Consider the following 22,698-nt stretch of genomic DNA (forward strand, 5'->3'; position numbering starts at 1 on the left):
ACAAGAGTAGTTCGCGTGCAAGCACAGGGAAGTGGTTTACGGGAAACGATTTGAGAGTTTTCTTTATTTGTTCGGATATTTCGCCCGTAAAAAATAAGAAACGGACCTAGAGATGGAATTTCTCGCTTTGCGTGTCTGCGGTGTCAAGTTACACACACGTAGAAAATACAACGACATGTAGTGTAAATATATAACTTAGACAGTTCTAATGCACCGTGTATATAACTCATAGATATACACAATTAAACAAAAAGTTATTTTACCAGGTAAGGCTCACTGAGCCAAATAGCTTTTTTTTAAGCAACCTGGTCACAAATGATAGCTCAACTAAGTGGCTTATCTTGTGGAAATTTGTGGCAGCGAAATACTCTGAACGCGTGATGTCGATTTGTAAATGTGGAGGAAAAAAAACGGAGGACCCGGATAAAAATCCACATGCAAGCGCATGGAGAGAGACACGCAAACTCCAAATATACAGCAGCAGGCGTTGGGTCTGGATCGAACCCACGACAACATCTCCGAGCCACTGTGATGATGAGAGACATGCAAACTCCAAGTATACAGCAGCAGGCATCGGCTCTGGATCGAACCCACGACCTCCTGCAGACCAGGCGAGGGCGTTAACATCTAGCCACTGTGATGATGATGAGAGAGAGACACGCAAACTCCAAATATACAGCAGCAGGCGTCGGGTCTGGATCGAACCCACGACCTACTGCAGACCAGGCGAGGGCGTTAACATCTCCGAGCCACTGTGATGATGAGAGAGAGACACGCAAACTCCAAATATACAGCAGGCGTCGGGTCTGGATCGAACCCACGACCTACTGCAGACCAGGCGAGGGTGTTAACATCTAGCCACCGTGGCCCAATTTGATGGCGGCCACCACCAGTTTGTGTCAAATATTCGTGAGCTGTACCAGTCTCGAGGTATTGTGGTGGGAGAGAGAGTGCGTCCCAGAAGTTCGAGTGAGTTGATGCTGTCGGCATCTGTGAGCGTCTCTGAGAGACCCGCTGCTCAATCTTGCTGGCTAAAGATGCGTACATATCTTTTTTTCTCAGGATAAATAAAGATTCCGGTAAAAAGACAATTAATGTACAGGCTCAATTCCGTTGGCTCAGGTTTGAAGCGTGTGTCAACTCGGACGTACACACACTGGGTGCTTCCAGTGTGATTTTTCTCCTTAAATAAGTTTATTGAAAGGAAATCCAGTTTATACAAATCAATTTGATGGCATTTTTATTTTATTCGCCGGTTCTGAGACCAGAATATACTTATTTAAAGCCGCGATACGTCAATTAAACCATTTGACTACCAATCGTCGTGTGTCACACGGCAACAGATGACGTTACTTTTTAAATCCTTTATATTAAGTTCACTTCCTTGCTTGCTTGCGCGCTTACGACCGTGCAAATCTTTCGGTCGTTTTTTAACCCACTTCCCGTGATCCAATCGAGCTGACATTTTGCACACAGACTCGTTGTGCGTGACAATTTATTTTCGTGAAAATGTTTTTCCAAAATTTTACACTTTCTCGGAAAAAAATAATTTCATATTTAATTTAAAATACCAATGTGATAAAAATGAAACTCTTACTCAAGAAAAAGAGAAATGAATAATAAATAAAACCGATGCCACGCATATAAAGGATTTATAGTGAAAAACTTTGTTTTTACGGGTTAATTTTCTTTCAGTACAAAGATACGTACAATTGACGCATCACGTACAATTCTAAAATCTGAAAGAGAGAAAAAAACTAATCTGTGAATTTGTTCGAAAAAAAATCCGAACTTCGAAATTGCCCGGTCTATGATAACGCTTTTTGGGTTAGATTGAGCAAATGTGTCGTTAAACCCGCCACCACCCGACACAGCCAATTAGTAAGGTTTGTCACGTAAACAAAATGTCAATTCGTTACTAGTTCAGCACACCGATTGTGCGTTGGAGAGTTAAACCCACTCCAAACATTTAAAATTCCGAGTATTGTGGCGTTTTGCTGGTGATTACAACAACGACAACCAGCTTCAGGCAATTTAGCAGAATTGTCAAGACGGTGAGGTCATCACTGAGCCTATCAGGTCTAGATGGTGCCTACTACACTACAACTCAAGGCCGTAATTATCATATATGTTGGAGGGGACATTCCTCCCCAATATTCAAATAATCTCAAAATGTCCCCCCAATATATTGTTATAAAAACATTGCGATGCTGTGTAAATAAAAACAATTTGCTAAACCTTGGCCACAATATCTGGACTTGTCTTCATATAAATCAATGCATCGAATTCTGTTTATATGATTGTGGTTATGGTTGTACTTTATTAATCCCTAATCTCTGCCATTACATACAATGAAACAAGAAATGGTAAAAAAGTAAAAACAGAGTAATGTATTCCAATACACTATTAGACATTATTGTAAAAAATTTATTAAAAGTCCATCCCATGTGTTAGTGAATTTTTTAATATTTTAGGCAGGAAATTCGTTTTCAAATTTAGATTTTTTTTTCTGGGTTGGGACATCCTGGAAGATTTAGTGACCCCCAATGTTGACTCCATGGCTAGGGCCTTGCTACAACTAAACTTTATTTGGTGGCGCTGCGTTGGCAGTGGCGCACAAGCACACACAATTAGCCAAACTGAAAATCGATAATTCTAGATTTGAAGCTTTCGTGAATGCAAGGATTCATACTCTTGGGTTTTTTCGGTAAAGTCACGTAGGTAAAATAATAATAAAAATAAAACAAATAATAATACTCAAATTAAATAATATTATTTTTTTACCTACGTGACTTTACCGAAAAAACCTAGAGTACGAAAATCGATACTTCATAGCATATTGGTACAGGACTGGCGGAAATCGATATGCGGTGAGCAGTTTGTGGTATCGATTAAACAGGAATAGGGCGATTCTATAGGAATCTACAGCTTTCGATTCCTATGCTCGATTTAAAGAATCGATTCGTGGCGCGCGAGTGTAACGGTTTCTTTTTATTTTTCCCGCGCGTTGAGTTTATTTTCATTTACCTCAGGTAATGATCAACGTTTTCTTTTCATTTATCATTAAAATATAATTATATGAATTATAAAGAATAGGGTTGTTGTGTGCAAACTTTACATGTAGCACGTTAAACGTTTCCCCCCTAAGTAACGTGGCTTAACGGTACAATGCCAATACGTAAAAAGTTATTGAGGTTAATTATTATTGTAAGTACTTTTAATTTTTCGTAAAAGTATAGGTACATTTTATCGTGTTGAAAATGAATGTGCCGTATCAAGTAATTTACATTTTTAGGGCAAAAAAAGCGTAAATATTTACTTTACGAAAGCGAAGATTTCGTGTTGAATATTTAAATATTTTAAATTAAATGCCCACGTATTATACTTTATGTAATTATTAACGCTACCCTGCTAATGCACTTAATATAATTGACTAATACACGTGGCAGTGGCAATTGCTGCCTTGAAAGGGAAATAACACAAGGCGACGTTTCGGGCAATGACCCTTCTTCAGGCCACAATAATCGCAGAAGTCACCTTACGATGACCACTCTTTTATGTATTTTTATATTTTACCACGCCTTAAAATCATAATTATAGCTCTAAAAAAATATAAATACTCTAAGCGATGACACCAGTTACATTACTGATTTACAAACTTTCTTATTCCTGTAGTAATTAACTAGCTTCGGCTGTGGTAATACTTAATTTCGTAGTTTAATTATAGGTTGTGTTGCGTCGCGGTTATCACGGCCACCCAACACCTGTTGACCCGGTTCTGGGCCTCCCCTAGGTCGACTCAGCCTCAAATGAGTACGTGGTGCGGCGTGTAAATATCGCCACTGGGGAGACAAAGGCGGCCGGGGGTGGTGCTGGCCCCCCGCCCCCACGTGTGCCACAGTGCAGGCCTTCATAGGTGCTCGCTAACAGCACTTGCCCCTACAGTCTGTTAAGGCTACACGGGGGATCTTTGTTATTATTCTTAGTCCTTTCGGTAAAGTCACGTGGAAGGGAAATAATGAAATAATATAAACAAAATTAAATAATAGAAATAAAACAAAAAAATCTAATTCTCACGACGTTTCGGCCACAACGCAAGCAGCCGTCCTCAGGTGAAGAAACAGCTGTCGGAAAGACACGTAGAAGGGAAATAGTAAAATAATAGAAATACAACTCAATTCTCACGACGTTTCGGCCACAACGCAAGCAGCCGTCCTCAGGTGAAGAAACAGCTGTCGGAAAGAGACCTGAGGATGGCTGCTTGCGTTGTGGCCGAAACGTTGTGAGAATGTTATTTTATGTTTTATTTATATTATTTGATTATTTCCGTTCTACGTGACTTTACCGAAAGAACCAAGAATATGAATCCCTGCAGTCACGAAAGCTTTAAATCGAAATCTTTGTAATTTTGTGGTGTAACTGGTAAATATGTGAAATTCTGTTCTCGTGGGCTTCGATGAGATGTGATAAACGTATCGTATTCGTATTTTGAAAATAAAAAAAATGCAGCAACAACCCTGCTGCCCCCACTTCCATGTACGCTACTGTGTAAACAGACAGGCGGTTGTGAATAAAAAAAAATCATACCCATTTAAACTTATTCTTGGTTCTTTCGGTAAAGTCACGTAGAAGGGAAATAATACAATACTAAAAATAAAACATATGATAAAATTCTCACGACGTTTCGGCCACAACGCAAGCAGCCATCCTCAGGTGAAGAACAGGGCTGTCGGAAAGACAGCGTCCTAATGAACACTGCTAAGCTTGGCAGCGTATTTTTTAAACTTGCCAACAGATCACGCTTGTGACCTCTGGATTGCTATGCAGTAGTACTGTCTTAATAAATTCCACATTTTTTGTGTGTGTGCACGTACGATCTTTGTGTGTCATACAGGAATGGAGGGGAACGATAATGAATTCTTCAGCATAAATTTAGCCAGCAATTTTTCCCCACTCCAAGCCTTCGATATACAAAGCATCTTAGGCATTGGCTCCGATAATAAGGGGATGCCAGAACAAGGCCACCGCCAATCTTTGCAGGGCCAAAGGCCATCAACCCGTGGCCAGAGTCAGCCAGGGAAAGGTGGTAGCCAACTCAGGCAAGGGCATGGGCAGTTGAGCCGAGGCCGTAGACAGCCAGTGCAAGGTTGGGGTCAAACCGGGCAGGGTAAGCCGAGAGAAGGCCACGGAGAGGCAATTAAAGGTTATAATCAGCCAGGGCAGAGACAATATCACGACAGAACAAAAAAAACACAATTGGACCGAGGTCAGACTCAGCCAAAACAGGGTCAACGTCAACCCGAGCAGGGTCAGAGACTGCCAGGTCACGTCCATGGTCTGCTAAGGCAAGGCCGAGGTCAACCTAATAAGGCCCTGAGTCAACCAAAACGAGTTTACGGTCCACAGGGCAAAGTTCAGGAGCCATCAGGTCACGCTTGGGGTCAACGAGGACAAGGTCAAATGAGTTGTGGAAGGGATAAACCCGGACAGGGCAGGGGTGAAACTGGGCAAGTTCAGCAAGGTCAAGCTCAGAGGACACTATTGCAAGGTCAGTCAACTGAGTCATGGTCAAGGGACACTGGCAAGGTCAAGGTATTCGTTTAATCTGTAGCTCATAGCCCTGTATCGTCTGGTCTGATCTGTAAACCAATCGCGCCGCTATTTTTTCTTAAAGAGATCCCACTCCTTTGATGTCCACATCCTGAGCACGAATTCTGCAGTGCTTTTCAACCGGCGTTTGACGTCAGAAGTACGGTACGGTGCTTGGTTTCGTTATTGACAATAATGATGGTAGCACTTGCCCCAGGAACGCTCGAAAAGCGGCTCAGTCAAGGTGTGCGTGCCTCGGCCGGTCGGGCAAGCGTACCGCGGTGGCGAGATGTTAACTACCTCGCCTGGTATGCAGAAGGTCATGGGTTTGATCCCGACCCTGACGCCTGTATGTTTGAAAGTTTGCATGTTCTCGTCACGGTAGTGTGGATTTTGCTCCGTGTCCTGCGTGTTGAAGAGTAATTTGGCTGATATAACTTTACACGTGATAAACCATGTGGCCTGGTCGTTTCTGAAAAAGAGCTACATAGCTGAGTGGGCTCTTACGTGGTACAATAAAGAGTTTCGTTTCGTTTAGTTGATGGGTTCTCTTTACGCTGGCTTTGGTCTCCCAAGTTCTGGAAACAACTTTTGATTAGTTCGCCGATATACTATAGGGCAAGTCCCTTATATCAAAACACCATTTGACTGAAGATGTATTCATATTTATGATATTCATCATACCCTCTCATTACAGACAGACACCTCGGCGGAGCTGAGCACTAAACCTCAGTTGGAAAGATCTAAAAAACAATATGTGTAAACGTGTACAATGTACATCTCGTGCAGTGTTATTATGAACGATGTACTTTACTTAATTGTGCTCAATTATGTTCGTAGCTCCAGCAAAAAACACTGAACAGCATCAACCTCAGAAGAGCACGCTGCTGTTTGATGAGCAAGAGGTAAGACGACACACTCAACACATTTAAACATGCCCAAAAATGTGCATCGTTATTTAAGATTAATAATACAGTCATTCTAAGAAAACAAAAGTCTTTAGTTTCATGAAGCTTGGGGTTGCTGCCATGGTGTTATGGTCCCCACGCTGGACTTGCAATCCACAGGTCATCTCCAGGCATGGCAGGTTTAATAGGCACATGTCGAAAATGTCCCCCCTCTGTCCACTCCAGTATATATTGGTACACCACAGTTAAATGGCAGGCCGCATGTGGTGTGGTAAAGTGTGGGTACTGCCATCTCTTCCAAGACGTCTGGCCCAGCGTGGAAGAGTAAGCCTCTACTGAGGGTTTATCAAGCTCCCTCTAGTGGAGGCCCTTCTGTCAGCAGTGATATGAGCAAGTAATTGCAGATCTGCACCTTGACCTTTTTTTGTTCACAGCACTTGACTTATTTAAGGAAAGTTAATCAAACTTGTATTTGTGTTTTCTATGACTTAATCGATTATTTGGTTGAAATGGAGAAATAATCAATTTAACACGGAGGCTTTCGCGACCAATATTAATCATAATAATTGTTTTTGGGTTAGATCGCGTAAGTATAAATGTGTAAATGTTGTGGATTTACTCTCCAACACACTGGTGGGCTGACGTCGTAATTAATTGGCGCATTTTGTTTCCGTGACAAACCTTACTGGCTGGGCCCGGTGGTGGAGGGTTATGACACATACTTACGTGAACTAACCCAGAAACCTTGATTATGAATAATAACACTGGTCAACAAACTTTTTCTGGCATACGGTATTCCAACGGTTTTAAGGTAATTTTGGGGTGTTGATTCCAAATGTGGAATCAGTTTTTGTCCATCACATCAGGTTTTTGAGATATCAAATATTGCATTTTCAATTAAAACTGCAGAAGAAAAATATTAAATAAATGTGGATATCTACATAAAATGATATTATAAACACACTATTCTAAAAATACAGCACCATATTTTAACACTAAAGCAGTCACTGACTCGCAACAACTTGCAATCATAAGTGACAGAGTTAATTTTGGGTAAAATCAATGAAAATGGGGTATGCCGATAGCATAAAATGAGATGTGATAGAGCAAATCTGAGATCAGATTTGAAATCAGCACCCTGAACTTAGTCTATAACAGCTGCAAAAGTCCAGGCCAGAATTATTTTTTTTGTACCAGTGTAATCAGTCATCTGCTGCAGAAAATCTGATTTATTCGTGATACTACGGATAAACGCTCCTCATATCATGTGTCGTGTTTTTTTCTTCTTCATAGCATAAAAGCGCGTCAGAAATCTACAGGTCTCTGTGCTTGGAAATTGACAAGGTGATCATATGGAAAATTAAAGTTGAGTGTGTGCTCAACAATCATGATAAGGCTTTGAGAGAGGCCCAGGAGACAATCGACGCCCTGCGGAATACAATTCTAGAAATACAGGTAAGCAGCAGCAGTGGTCATTCATCTAAAGCAGTGGTTCTCAGAGTGTGGTCCCCCCCCCCGTATCACCTGTGTTCCACCACACTCCTCCAGGTGGTCCGCGGGGCTGTGATTGAAATGCAGGCTGATCCGGACAGTGATTACAATGTTTATTATTCTTTTTAAATGAAAGTCATGATGATAATTGTTTTTTTACTCTTTTATCTGGCAACAAAACTGACACCTTTTTTGCAAGGAGTCATGTTTGCATTGACCACAATACCTGCAGTCGGAATGCAAATAAAAAAACATAACTCTGATAATGTATGCACTGTCCTTGAAATTGATTGGTCCACACCCGAGACAGCTTTCTTTAGAGCCTAGTCTCACATGGTGTTGGACCAGATGACGTGTCGGCCATATTTGCGGTGTATTCCGCAAATATGGCCGACTGTGAGGGCGGGCACAAGCCGGCGTGAGTAGGTTAAACGTTGAGTTTTATAAGGGCACCATGGGGTGACCAGCCCCTCCCCACCCAGCCACACCCTCCCCACCCAGCCCCTCCCCACCCTCCCCAGCCAGCCCCTCCCCTCCCCACCCTACCCTCTCCACCCAGCCCCACCCCTCCCATTTTTGGATGCACGACGGACAGACAGAATAATCCCCTGTGGGCTGGTGTAACCAGGAGGTTCCTACCAGTATGAATGTCGTTAAGTATTGATTCACGATGTTCATTTTAGTTATAGCCTTAAGTCTCGTTGACAACAACTTGTAGAGTTTCAGTTGAGTATTTGTGTATCGCATGCGGTCATCTCTTAGTCTTGTTGATTTACTAAAGCAATGAAACACTCATATTACACGCTGGTGTGAGGGGCTCGTAATTTATCCCACCCAGATATTATTATTGTCAGCCAATCGGTGAACTTAATCGTTGTATGTACACATGTAGCCAATTATCAGGTTTGGTTTTCCTCAGTGCACTGTATGTATGTATGTTGAACTTCTTTCGCACCGCACGTAGCCAATAGGAGGTGCAGTGGTTTATCAAATAACGTTACTAGATTATCTTAGTGTGCATATTTGTTCAGACTTGTTAATTTCGTCTGGTTATAATCACGATTAGGTTTTTTTTGTGGATTTCAAATAGTCATCATTTTGATTGATAATTTTGTCTAGTCACTGTCATTGTTAACTAAAATAGAGAAACACTTAGTTGCCAAGACAATCATTTAAAGGTGCTTCTGATCTGTTTGCAGATTCAACTGTGCAGTAATAAGATTCATGTCTGGTTCCTCAGCGATTGCTGTTTTTGCATGATTGACGATGCTATATGAAACTAAACATTATTATCAGTCTTCTTGGTTCTTTCGGTAAAGTCACGTAGAAGGGAAATAATAAAATAATAAAAATAAAACATAATAAAATAATTCTCACGACGTTTCGGCCATTCAGACCCTGTCTTTCCAACAGACCTGTTCTTCACCTGAGGACGGCTGCTTGCGTTGTGGCCGAAACGTCGTGAGAATAATTTTATTATTTGATTATTTTATTATTATTTTATTATTTCCCTTCTACGTGACTTTACCGAAAAAACCAAGAAGATGAATCCCTGCAGTCACGAAAGCTTTAAATCGAAATTATTATTAGTGTGTGTGTCAGATGTTGAAACGCTATGTGTCATCTCAGCGAAGTGTGTGTTGTGTTTCCTTTTAGTTTGAAAATGAAAACCTCAGCGTTAAACTTCAAGACATGATTAAATTCAAACAAGAATTAATAGAGAAGTAAGAAGTCTTTATTTTCCTTGAATTTTCTCTTTGCCTTCTGTTTAGGTTCCTAAACTTACGTTAGTGCAACACAATTGCGTTCACGAAGGGAGCGCACGTTTTAAGGTCATACGTCACAATCTACCATTATATATAGTATTCACCCAATAAAAAAAGTGTTGTGTAAAAAAAAAATCGGTGTATTTTAGTTGTTGTGACTATCAAATCACCACAGACTTATGTACGGGCGAATAGCATGCGTTGTGCGAAATTGCAGCTGACATGAAAGTGATAGATTACGTCTGAATGTTTACAAGCACTCTCATGTTACGCCTGGCATGGCATCAAATCCACAACTCAGTGCTCACACAATCACATTCGTACACATTGTGAAAAAAAGGTCAAGATGCAGCCCTGCAATTCCTTGCTTACACCGCTGCTCGCAGAAAGGACCCTTACTAGATGGAGCTCTAGAAAGCCCCTCTAGAGGGTGTTTTGGCCGACATTGCCATGCTCACCACACGTCTTGGAAGCGGTGGAAGTAGCCACACTTTATCTCGCCACATCGACTTAACGTGGTGTACGCATGTATACAGAATCAGAACCTTTATTTATCCTGGAGAAACCCGATGAGCGATGAAGCTCTTTTTTTAACACATGTCCAGTAGATTTCAGAGATGCCCAGTGGACTACTGGGTGGACAGAGGTCACGCCAGCAGATCAAATGAGCAACTTCCTGATTATACCAACATCCTCTCTGCAATGCACTTTTGTCATAAATGGTGGATATTTTTCTACTAAGGTTTTCTGACCGCTGTCCTTGCAATATGCTTGTGTCCATAAGAATCCGTGGCACCAGGAAAATACGTGACGATGTGAAGGGCCAGTTCGCTACAGTGAAACAAATATTAAAGAGAGGTACATTCTCAACATTTGCCGACCATTTAACATTGACGCTGTAATGTTTTAGTGATTGAACTTGTTTGGCACTGGCTTATGTGGGTCCTGTCCGTATGATATTCACAGCTGAAGCAGAAATGGAAAGCATAGCATATGCTCATTTGTTACTGAAAGAAGAAATGAAGGTAAATGTATAAAATGTATTTTGTTTTTATTTAATTATATTTCTTCAGTATTATAGTATTAACATATACACATGCATATTTCACATTAATGCTTAAACCCTGGTGTCATCTTCTTTTAAAGATAATTGCAGTGACTTTGAATGATTTAAATTTAAATTCTCAAAATGACAAGAACATTGCGTTGGACCAAGGTAAGTCTTGTGCAGGGTGGGTGACAATGCATAGCTCCGTAATAAGAAGGTTTTATTAAATATATAGAGCACCAATGTCCTGAAACAGTCATTCATTATATATTTGTTTGCATTGGGCACAGTGGTATATGCCTGTAAATAGCACATTCCTGCGGAGGGAGCTGGTAGGAACGTTGGGTTGCTCGGTCAATGGCCAGGGTCAACGGCGGCGTGGTGTATTCCGCAAATATGCCCGACTGAGGGCGGGCACAAGCCAGTGTGAGTAGGTTAAACGTTGAGTTTTATAAGGGAACCACGGGGTGACCAGCCCCTCCCCACCCAGCCCCACCCTTCCCACCCCCCACCCAGCCCCACCCTCCCCACCCAGCCCCTCCCCACCCAGCCCCACCCTTCTCTCTCCACCCAGCCCCACCCCTCCCATTTTTGGATGCACGACGGACAAACTTAATAATCCCCTGTGGGCTGGTGGAACCAGGGGTTTGCTACCAGTAAAATACAAACCCGTTGGATTGTGAGGTGGCAGTACAAGAGATTGCAGTAGAGAAAATGGCTCCCTTGATTCCAGCTGTGTGAAACTTTTAAGTGGTGTAAGCACGAGTTTCATTAACGTTTCTATATTCAATTAAATATTTTCATATCACCATTTTGTTCCTGGACACCTATGATAATACATAATCTGATGTATTTTACAATTGTGTCTGTTCAACATTTGTTGAGTTCACTTGTTGTTAATGACTTTGTTTAACTTGTGTTTTTTTTTGAGTTTTAACTTTCCAGCCTCCTTTATTACATATACAAAATTAATTGGAGCACTTTTTGAAAATGAAACATGAAAATAAAAAATGGCATTTTACCCGAAGAAAAAAGTTAGCGACCGTTGACTATAACCTCCTTTGACATGCGGTAGAAATCTGCACATCGACAGCGAAAATGGAACGAAATCTAAACAGTGCACATATGAGCATCATTGAAAAATATCAGAGACCGAACGCAAATTCGAGACGCAGCATTGAGTGTTAAGGGGAAAGTAAGTTGGGCTTGGTCAGGTAAACATCGCTCGAAGGGATGGTGGTCGATGTCGAGGCCGGTGCACAATAGTTCAGCTACAGCGGAGATGGAGCCATGGGATTCGGCTCGCGTGCAGCAGCAGCAAGATAGTTTGTTACTTCACAAGGCCATGAGGGATGGCGGCAGCTTGGGAAGGCGTTCATCGAGCAGTTGATAGAGCACTGTCGATGATTATCAATGGCAGTTGTGGTTTTACTGGATGAATATTGATGCGCTCACCTATTATGTTGAACATACGATGTGTGTTGTATGTAGTGGAAGAAGCTGTGCAAGAAATGGGAAGAGCACAGCGGGACTTTATAACCAAGTTGACAGTTAAAGAAAGACAGGTTTGTGTGAATTCATGAGTTGATCGCTTTTGCTCACATTTTTCATGCATATTAGACAAAAAAATTGGATTAAATTCCCATGCATTACATTTGACAAACTAATGTATATACAGCACAAATCCAAGGGTGTGTTCTAATTCAGGCTCATAATTTTTGTTGATTTCAAATGTAAGAAATTAAGCTACAAAGACATGCCTGTCTCAATCATAAAATATCCTTTGAAGAGCAAGTTCACCTTCAAATAAAAACTGATCTATTCATGTTCCTATCCCAAACGTATTGCCTTTAACGCCTACTATTGCTATTCTGTACAGTGGTGAATACATTGGTTTTACAATTTACAAACGTCTGTAATACAATACAATGCTTAAAATGTAACTTTAAAACGTATTCAGTGACCTAAATGCATTTGTTCAACACAATATATGGGACGTACACATTTATACCTCTTTATGTTGATTTTTCAAGTTATTTTCATTCTCATAAACAAAACTTACTTGAAATAAATGATGACTTGCAAACCAGAAAACTTGCCTTACCTAGCAGTAGGTTATTTCATAGATTCGTGTATACAATCGTATTGTTCAGTAGTTATCAACATACAGTGCTGTCTGTTACTTTTAGGTCAAAGAAATATCTGAGCTTTTGGAGTCAAAATATGAAGAACTCAAAACGACCTCTCAAAAGCTGCAATATTTCATTGAAAACTGTGTTCGACTCACAGAAATAAAGTGTGAGAATGCTCATAAAAAAAGGTTTTTGGGTTAGATCGCGATATTTATAAATGTGTCGCAACCATCCACCACCAGACACTGCCAATCATAAAAAAGTGTCACGTTTACAAAACACAAATAGTTCACTACTTTCGCCCACCGGTGTGTTGAAGAGTGAATCCACAACATTTACAATTTTTGAGTAGCACGACGTTTCGCTGGTAATTACATCCAGCATCATCGGGCAATTTGCCAGAATAGTGAAGCCCTCCACCTGCTCCCGGTCTAAGAAAGTGCATTAAAATTGTGTGCTTTTGCCAACAGCCTGGATATGTGTGTGGTAGGCAAATGTCTACACATCTGATCGTTAAAGTTGATCTCAATTTAGTTTGTTTTACGTAATTAACAGGTAACTTTCAAACACTACTTGAGCAAGCACAGGAAGAAATTAATACCCTCAAGCTTGAAATAAATCGACGTCAGGAAGTTGAAAGCACACTACAGGTGACAAATCCATCGGTATTTATATAAGATTGTCTGCCTACCTATTTCTGCAAATCTCAGCTTTTCACTGTATCTGAAAAATGTAGCGGCTCATCTGCCTCATTGATTTAATCGTCATACGGTATAAATGAATATAACGTTCAGAAATAGTGATGACTAAACGAATCTTCTGCCACTGCTGTAGGCTGAGATGCAAAACATTGCGAGCAGTTTTGCAGAGAAGGAGCGAGCGTACATCGCGAGCACGATGGAGCTGCAACAATTGTATGACAATCTGCAACACGAACATCAGGACCTGCACGTAATTGTGCAAAACCTTGAGAATGCAAATGAAGAGTTGACAAGAGCAGCCAACCAGAGGCAAGTGGTGAACAACACAGCAAGTAGGGTGCTGAGATATTATTTCATCACTAGTATTACGTACTACGCTAGTTGACAAAGGAAAGCCCCCTAGTAGTGTTCTTCACTCATATTCAGAGGTTCGGAGGGTGGGGGGCACGTTCGCCAATACGACATCGAAAGTGTGAGGGCCTCGCAGTGTGAATTTTTTGAAGGGTTCTGCAATTATTTTGCAGTAGGGGGCGACAATTTATACGTGTTTCCCCCAATGAAGTTATTCGCGATTTTTTAAGTTTGCGAATTTCAGACAATGTGAGCTACTAAGGAGAAGGCACTGCATTCCGTAAAGCATGTTTTTTTGTATCTGTGAAGCAAAACAAATACAGTATATTTCGTTCACTGATGCAGCTTTCTGCATTGTTTAATTTGGCTTCTGCCGCACATCACGAATACTGTTCGTGTGACGATTATCTGAACCGGTCCTGGGCCTCCCTTTGGTCGATTCAGTCTCAAATGAGTACCTGGTGCGGTGTGTCAACATCGCCACTGAGGAGACAAAGGCGGTCTAGCGTGGTGCTGGCCACCCACCCCTCCGTGTACCGTGCTAGCCTACAATGGTGCTCGCAAACAACACTTGACCCCGCAGTCTGTGAAGGCCACACGGGGGATTTTCGTCTTGCATTGTGTGCTGCGTTTGGTATACATTTTTGAACAATTAAATGAGGCAGATGTCTTGTTACGTTTTTTCAGGTGCAGTGAAGACGCTGAGATTCGTAGCAGGTTTGAAGCAAATATTCGTGAAAAAAATGCAGAAATAGGTAGGCAACGTTTAAAAGTGTAAATGTCCATTGCGGGTGTATTATTTATCGCATGTGCGACATTTTACCTCGTATCAGTTGTACATTATTAACGTGATTTTAGATATTTTCATCAGTGTCCAACATTTATTGATATTCCTTTATTAATCGTATTACTTTATTATTATTCTTATTTTTAGATAATATGAAAATTGAAAGTGATAATAACAACGCGAAACATAAACAATTACTGGTGAGTACATTTCAATGTCGTTTTCACAAAATCAGCCACAAGAATAGACAATATTCAACGTTACAATTGAAGTTCGTAAGTTGAGCCAAAAAGATCTTTTTCAAGGGTGGTTTAGCTGGAAGACATCAGCAAATCATTCTATCTTAACAATTACACAGATACTCTGGTTTTTTCAGTAAAGTGACGTAGGTGTGCTTTCGCTAAGTTGTCCCCACCTGAAGAAGGACGCTTGTGTTGCGCCTGAAACGTCGTGATTTAATTTATTGAAAAATTTTACCTACGTGACTTTACCGAAAAAACCAAAGAGTATGAATCCTTGCAGTTACGAAAACTTCAAATCTACACAGGTTACATTTAAAAAAATAAAATTATATTGTACTATTGCATTCACATTTGACCTTTCCAAAACTTGGGAGCAGCGACATTAAATGCTTTCGATTTATCTTCCCCCCCCACTTCCCTGAAATTGTTCAGTTGTGTTGGGATTGTTTTCTGCCAACGATGTCACCTGGTTGAGTAAGCTATGCAACGTTGCCGTATTGGGCTCGCATTTTTGTTACAAAAAAAAACAATTGTACTCTTTGGTTTTTTTCGGTAAAGTCACGTAGGTAAAACATTTAATAAAATAAAATAAATGAAAACTAAAGTAAATCACGACGTTTCGGAGGCAACACAAGCCTCCCTGATCAGGTGTAAAATAACCAATTGCTTTTCGATGTATCAAACACGAAGGCGCGCCACTGCGTAGGTCTCCGTCGCTGTGCTTGTACAGCTCTTGAGTTGTGTCGCAAAGTTGTTTGGCAAAGCGTTTGACGTTTAGCTCCCAAGAAGCTCGGGGGCACGGGGGAGAGAAACGAAACGTTCAGACGGTATTCGAGAGCTACGCCCATCGTGTGTAATACATACATTCGGAGTATCATATGAGGTATTGGTTTCGTGTCGTGTCTTGTGTAAAGGAATCTTTAGACATGTTTAAACAAGAAGGAGCTTCATTCCAAGAAACCATCTGTCAAATGAATCAACAGATAGCCGCCATGGAAACACTGATAAACGAAAGCAAGGTATTTCAAATGTTTCTTAAATCTATCGTAATATAACCTGAGCAACATTTTCCAGTAAGTTATTTGTAAACGTGTTATAATTGTCATTTATCGTCACTGCAGATGCTCTTTTGTGTGCAGAAATATTCCATTTGCGTCATCTAGCATAACATCTTGGGTGTCATTTAATTTCAGAGTGAATTCAATGCAATGCAAGCAAACGAGTGCGCCTTGGAGAATGACCGTAAGGACGCCTTGAAGGCAGCAACTGTTCTGGAATCAGAACTGTGCCAAGAGAGGTAAATGGTGGAGCTTTATTTTTAAGTTCAGTGGTACCTTGGTATACGTCGTTAACTCGTTCCAGAAGGGCTAGGACTTATACCGAAAATGACGTATCCCATAAGAAATCAAGGGAAAGGAAATAATTCGTTCCAGAGTATAAGAAATGATATTTTATATGGCATATTATACATTAAGGGGGTTGTAATAAACAATGTAGACACTACAGTAATCCCTCGCCACTTCGCGGTTCAAGTTTCGCGGCCTCAGTGCATCGCGGATTTTTCGAACTGATTTAAAGGCCTCATTATACCTGTGCAGTAACACCATCATCATCATTCATCATCACATTCATCGAACTGCACAGGTCTGTCATCGTCGTCATTGTCATCGTCACTGTCATCGTCGTCGTCGTCATTACTGGAGTCAAGTCTCAAGATACTACTGTCATTGGTGAGTGTAGAACACCATAATACGTATCGAGAGAGAGAGAGAGTGAATGTATAATATTAAGGTTTTATAATTAAATAGATTTAAGCAAAATATATATATGAAGTATAAATATACATATTTTAAACATTCTGGTACCCACACACACATATACGGAAATTCCTAGGGGGCCAATCCTACTTCGCGGATTTTCACCTATCGCGAGGGGTTCCGGTCCTCATTAACCGCGATAAACGAGGGATCACTGTACTTATTACTAAAATGTATACGTAAATAAATTAAAATACATTGAAATAAAAATACAATTTTACGTAACTTTACCTTGCTGAGAGGAGTTGATAGCCTACGAGGATGGTGGTGAGGAAGGGGAGGAGTGGTGAACAGGGTATACGCGGGTACACGGTGACTCATCCCGACCCATACAAGTTCTAGCAAGCGCGTCGTATCCCAAGCAAGACGTCGTATCCCAAGACATCCCCCCCCCCGTCAAAACACGACGTTATCCGAGTTCAGGAAGTAGACACCAGGGATGTAGAGTTGAAACACACGGCATAGAGAGGTTAACAATATAAAATGCTGGTAATAATCGGTGTGCTTCTTCGCATTGTCTGTAATGGTGTCAACTCCCAGGCATGCCCTCTGTGTGTACCTTACTCGTTTGTTCCATGAAATACTTTCGGACAAAAAAATTGTGAAGCTTTGAGACAGTTTGGTAGTGTGTTTAGTTACAGAATTGTTAAATGGTGGGTGTCTAAAAATTATACTTCTAGATTTGAAGTTTTCGTGACTGCAAGCATCCATACTCTTTGGTTCTTTCGGTAAAGTCACGTAGGTGAAAATAAAAATTAAATTAAATACCATGTGAGACTAGGCTCTAAGAAAAGCTGTCTCGGGTGTGGACCAATCAATTTCAAGGACAGTGCATACATTATCAGAGTTGTGTTTTTTGTTTGCATTCCGACTGCAGGTATTGTGGTCAATGCAAACATGACTCCTTGTAAAAAAGGTGTCAGTTTTTTTGCCAGATTAAAGGGTAAAAAAAACAATTATCGTATTTTGCTACTGGCAAAGGAGGTTCCAATGGTATAACTAAATTAAATCACGACGTTTTGGAGGCAACACAAGCTTCCGTCATCAGATGGGACAACCACAGCTGATTTAATTTAGTTATACAATTTATTTATTTTTATTTTCACCTACGTGACTTTACCGAAAGAACCAAAGAGTATTTTACTTTCTTTTTACGGATGAATACTTGTCAATTGACTCAAACGATAGATGAAATAAACCTGAAAATAGATACCATAAAAGGTTCTTACTCATGAAAGTATGTTACCCAATAAATGTGTGCATGTGTGAGGCCAGATATGTATAGCTTTATGGACACTGGGCCAAGGTTTATGGTGCATCTTACATTCCGCAGCATCGTATAATCCAGAGAATACATTGCACTCTCTTGGATTTACACAACTATTGCTTATAGGTTTTTTTTCTGGAGTCAAGTAACCGCACGTGAAATAATAGTATATTTACAATCTTTCCTTTTTAACAGAGAATGCCACCTTGACACCAGAAACAAGGTTGGGGCGGTTATTTTGAAAAACGAGGAACTGACTGAACTATGTTCTCGTTTGGCGAGTCAAATCAACGAACTTAACAACATCATTGAGGTATTCTGGCTCAAGTGTGCTTATAATTCACGTCTGTATTGGCAATTTCAACTGCAAAACTGTATTTCAAAATGATCTATGCTTTCGTTTTCAGACAACAAAGCGCAACGAAGATGCATTACAGTTCAACATTCAAAAGTTGGAATCGAATTATAAAAACCTAGAGTAAGTTGTTCCTGCCTATTTTTTTTTCTTTTCAATTCGCAATCTGTTCCTTTTGTGGATGACATAGTTTTGTTGCAAACACAACTCCCATCTCTGTGCAAAAAAGACCCTGGCCCTTTTCTTTATCCACAAGGTAAGGTCTTTATTTCACGGCACGGGTGCACACCTTCATCCTCGCTCTCCAGCAACGCCCCGAACTCCTCCTCACGCTCCCTCTTTTAACCTCTTCCTGGCTCCGCCCCTTGTCGCACTCCGTCTCCACCAATCATCACCTCTCTTACCCTCACCTGGCCTAACCGTCCCACCTGACGCTCACTCAACAACAACCGCCATTCGCCACTAAGTGGCGGTGACGTCACCACGACGCTTGTGCCAGGCCAACTGCACCTTGAGGCCACGTGAAGTGTCGAAAGCCCGCTGGCAGGAGGTCACGGGGCAGACCCAGCAGGTGCCACGGGTCGACTGACCGAGATGACTGGCTGATGCACCACCTGCGCCCCCTACTGTTCACTCACCCACTCAATCACCCGCTTTCTCTTTTAACCTCTTCCTGGCTCCGCACCTCCTCACACTCAGTCTCCACCAATCGTCGCCTCTCTCACCCTCACCTGGCCTAACCGTCCCACCTGACGCTCATTCAACCCTCTAGCTCTTTTAACTTTTGAATGTTCCGGCCAATTCTCTGGGCTCCCCGTTCCCTAATCAATCAGAGCGTGGAGTGTTTTCTCCCGCCTTCTTGATTACTCTGTCCCAGGGATCGTGTTGGACAATCGCTACACACCTGTAATGTGTTTTTCTTTTAATCCAGGGAAGAGTTGGAATCTTCCAAAGAACATCATCAGGCACAGCTCGAAGCCCACATACAGACAGAAACAAACTTGGTAATACAAAACATAAAACAGTACTCTACAAAGTGCTTTAAATAATTGATTTTCACAATGTAATGGTTAGCACACTAGGCTTGCAATCCAGACGTGGCCGGATCAATCCCCTGGTGTGACAGTTGAGACAATGAGGGCGATTCTGAAATGCGTCTTAAAAGTATACCCAAGTATCTGGCAACAAAACTGACACCTTTTTTTACAAGGAGTCATGTTTGCATCGACCACAATACCTGCAGTCATAATGCAAACAAAAAACATAACTGATAATGTATGCACTGTCCTTGAAGTTGATTGGTCCACACCCGAGACAGCTTTCCTTAGAGCCTAGTCTGACATGGTGTTGGACCAGATGACGCCAAAAGGCGCACAACTCAAAGACAATGCACCATCAGAGTATGAGAGCTCGGGGTAAGCATTTACACCATTGGAACCTCATAAAAGGGTAAAAACCCAATTATCATATTTTTCTACTGGCAAATGAGGTTCCAATGGTATACCCAAGTATTTTGTTTCAGTAAACTTGGGTATAGTATTAAAAGACACACCCTGTATATTTTAGCTACACGGACTGCCATGTATTCTATTCTGATTAACTTATTATAGTTCTTTAATGGGGGCATTACCTCTCATTCTCAGTGAGTCGAGAATTACAATTTTAGCAGTGGTATAAAATATGAAAGATGGTTATCGTTGCTGTGGTTTCCTGGTATCATGACGCGCCCTATGAGACTATCTGAATTAACACGGTTATGATGATTGAATATGTCCTTCCGCTCATATGTTTTGGTTAGTGCCTTAAAATGTAAAACTGAAAGTAAAAAAATAGCAGGAGCTGTGTAGGTCTGCACTGCCATTAAAATAAAAGACACTCACTGTATGTGGTTGCCTAATTATCTCAGTTTACATTTCCATATCGTGTCAACCCATACGGTTTACCCCGTATTCTTGTAAAGGGAAATTGAGTTTTCAGGTCCATACGGCGTACAGCCGTTTCAATATGGGCAAAAGATTTTTTTGTCTATTTGTGTTTCTCCCTTGTGATGGGACTTTGTAGAATAAACATTGAGATGTATAAAGGCACAGGGTGACCAATAAGGTCTGAATTGGTCTGTAATAAGTTAAGGCACTGATAAGGGGTTGACATGTATTTCCAGCATTGTGTCACTTGACACACATTCAATATTTAAAAACACGGCAGTTGAATAGAACCAGTCTGTCCCCTCGACAGTGACGCTTGGTGGCAGTGGTAAAGCGGCATGGCTGCACGATGGCGATGAACGCAGCTGCTGGGATTGTTTGCCGCGTGGTCTCTTTTAAGAAGTCTGTGCGCTCTTTTAATCTCGAAGCGAGGGTCAACACATTCCTGCGGAGGGAGCTGGTCGGAACGTTGGGTTGCTCGGTCAATGGCCAGGGTCAACAGCGGCGTAGTGTATTCCACAAATATGGCCGACTGTGAGGGCGGGCACAAGCCGGCGTGAGTAGGTTAAACGTTGAGTTTTATAAGGGCACCACGGGGTGACCAGCCCCTCCCCACACAGCCCCACCCCTCCCACCCCCCCACCCAGCCCCTCCCTGCACGACGGACACAATAATCCCCTGTGGGCTGGTGTAACCAGGAGGTTCCTACCAGTATTAACCAACACGTCGATTGTACGCGAACTGCAACAGGGTCACGAGTTGGACAAGCAACGGGAGGAGCAATGTGAGGAGGACAGCTGCTACGAAAACAAGGTTAGCGCGAAACCTTTTCAATGACAATGCATATATTATCAGAGCATATTTGTTTGCAAGTGTAAAGGAGAGCCGACACAAGATTGCAGGGGTTTCGTCTTTTAATCCTTTTCTCCCATCCACACCTGTCCCCAGCCGTCCCAATCTCGTTCCCGCCAAAGGCCCCTTCTTACCGCCCGTTCTCCCCTTGTATCTCCTCGATCACCCCTCCCACTAACCCTCCTATTGGTGGGAATCTTTCCCCTGACACCCCTACACATGTTCACCACAGGTACATGTGGCTAATGCAGTACTCGATTCCTTGGAAAAGGTGTCTATTTGGTGTTTGAACATCTTAACGCCTGTTTTGTTGCCAGAAAGGGTAAAAAAACTATTCTTATACTTTTATAATACCAAAAAAGACACTGAGTTCCTTATTTCATTAACACTGGCTCATAAAAAAATGTATATCGGATTTTCCGGATTATAACATGTCCTCCCCCACCCGTATTTCATAGCAAAACTTGGGGGTGATTATTTGAAACCAGTTTCTGTGTGTGTGTTGTGTGCGTGATCTGATTTGTATAGCTTAATCGACACCGGGTACAAGTGTGGGGTGTGTCTTGCTTTCCGGGATAATCCGGAGAATGCTGTCCTAAGCAAGAATTACAGGTCCAGACAATGGCCGAAATCATTAATCTACTTTACTGTATTCAACACACAAAGGCGCGTTCACAAACAGCAGTCAGGAACAACTCCCATAATGCCTTGCATGCATGGCATGTGACCACCGCTGTTGGTGATTAACACACCTTTGTGTGTGTGTTGTTAAATCCCTTTTTTCCAGCCTTCACGTACTTTCCTGCTGTGACGAGTTTTCTCCAAACCAATACGTTAATCGTATGCAGTATATAAACATTATTAATGCTTGTCAACAACAATACAGGACCTAAGGAATAGAGAAATAATGGAAGTTGGTGGACGAATAAAATATATTTAACTTTATTCCCTTGGGCTGTGATTCAGGAAAAAATATGGGGATGGCTAAAAAGCGAGGGATGTGGGAGAGGGTGGGGTAGGGGAAGATCGGAGACAACAGAAAAAAACTAAGGAAAATATGGGGAGGAAGGCTAGGTTTACACGATGTATGTATGTTGAATCTATTTCCCACCGTACTTAGCCAAACGTTCTAATCGGAGGTGCGGGGGAGGGTAAGGACAACCATGGATCCAACTTACTGTATTTCATTTCACAGTAAGTTGTTAATGGTTAACGCTGAAGGTGGCAGGGGTTTTTGTTTGATGTGTGCCGTTGTAAGTCAATGTCTAAAGCCGGTCTACGTGCGATACTGTAAGAGCAGAATGTGGAAGTCAGGTGTTGTTGACTTTATAAATAGCAGACAGGGCGTGGTGACGTAAAAAGCATTGCGCGTGATGACCTATTAACATTGACAGCACTTCTAAAACAACCCCTTTTTTATTACACGCTTTTATTTAACTCACATCGTCTGTTGTATCCTCAATTTTA

General features: G+C 41.5%; 1 protein-coding gene across 7 annotated transcripts in view; it reads left to right on the forward strand.

Annotated features, from left to right (window-relative positions):
* Window positions 1-2,978: 2,978 nt before the first annotated feature.
* Window positions 2,979-22,698, forward strand: part of LOC133360330 (synaptonemal complex protein 1-like) — a 31,036-nt gene continuing 11,316 nt past the window's right edge. For 3 of the 7 annotated variants that reach the window (XM_061578978.1, XM_061578981.1, XM_061578980.1), the window contains exons 1-20: window positions 2,979-3,032; window positions 4,895-5,548; window positions 6,430-6,494; window positions 7,791-7,952; window positions 9,645-9,712; window positions 10,539-10,612; window positions 10,721-10,779; window positions 10,901-10,970; window positions 12,294-12,367; window positions 12,992-13,100; window positions 13,490-13,599; window positions 13,769-13,944; window positions 14,674-14,741; window positions 14,921-14,973; window positions 15,930-16,034; window positions 16,209-16,312; window positions 18,295-18,412; window positions 18,507-18,577; window positions 19,386-19,458; window positions 21,130-21,192. In XM_061578978.1, coding sequence (XP_061434962.1) covers window positions 4,897-5,548; window positions 6,430-6,494; window positions 7,791-7,952; window positions 9,645-9,712; window positions 10,539-10,612; window positions 10,721-10,779; window positions 10,901-10,970; window positions 12,294-12,367; window positions 12,992-13,100; window positions 13,490-13,599; window positions 13,769-13,944; window positions 14,674-14,741; window positions 14,921-14,973; window positions 15,930-16,034; window positions 16,209-16,312; window positions 18,295-18,412; window positions 18,507-18,577; window positions 19,386-19,458; window positions 21,130-21,192 — 2,274 coding nt within the window. In that variant the 5' untranslated portion in view covers window positions 2,979-3,032; window positions 4,895-4,896. Of the gene's footprint in view, window positions 3,033-4,894; window positions 5,549-6,429; window positions 6,495-7,790; window positions 7,953-9,644; window positions 9,713-10,538; window positions 10,613-10,720; window positions 10,780-10,900; window positions 10,971-12,293; window positions 12,368-12,991; window positions 13,101-13,489; window positions 13,600-13,768; window positions 13,945-14,673; window positions 14,742-14,920; window positions 14,974-15,929; window positions 16,035-16,208; window positions 16,313-18,294; window positions 18,413-18,506; window positions 18,578-19,385; window positions 19,459-21,129; window positions 21,193-22,698 lie in introns of those variants that run through there. The other 4 variants (XM_061578979.1, XM_061578982.1, XM_061578983.1 and 1 more) reach the window with 4 other exon arrangements.

The sequence above is a fragment of the Lethenteron reissneri genome, chromosome 68, assembly GCF_015708825.2.
Source record: "Lethenteron reissneri isolate LAM-NWPU_2019-01 chromosome 68, ASM1570882v1, whole genome shotgun sequence".
NCBI lineage: Eukaryota > Metazoa > Chordata > Hyperoartia > Petromyzontiformes > Petromyzontidae > Lethenteron > Lethenteron reissneri.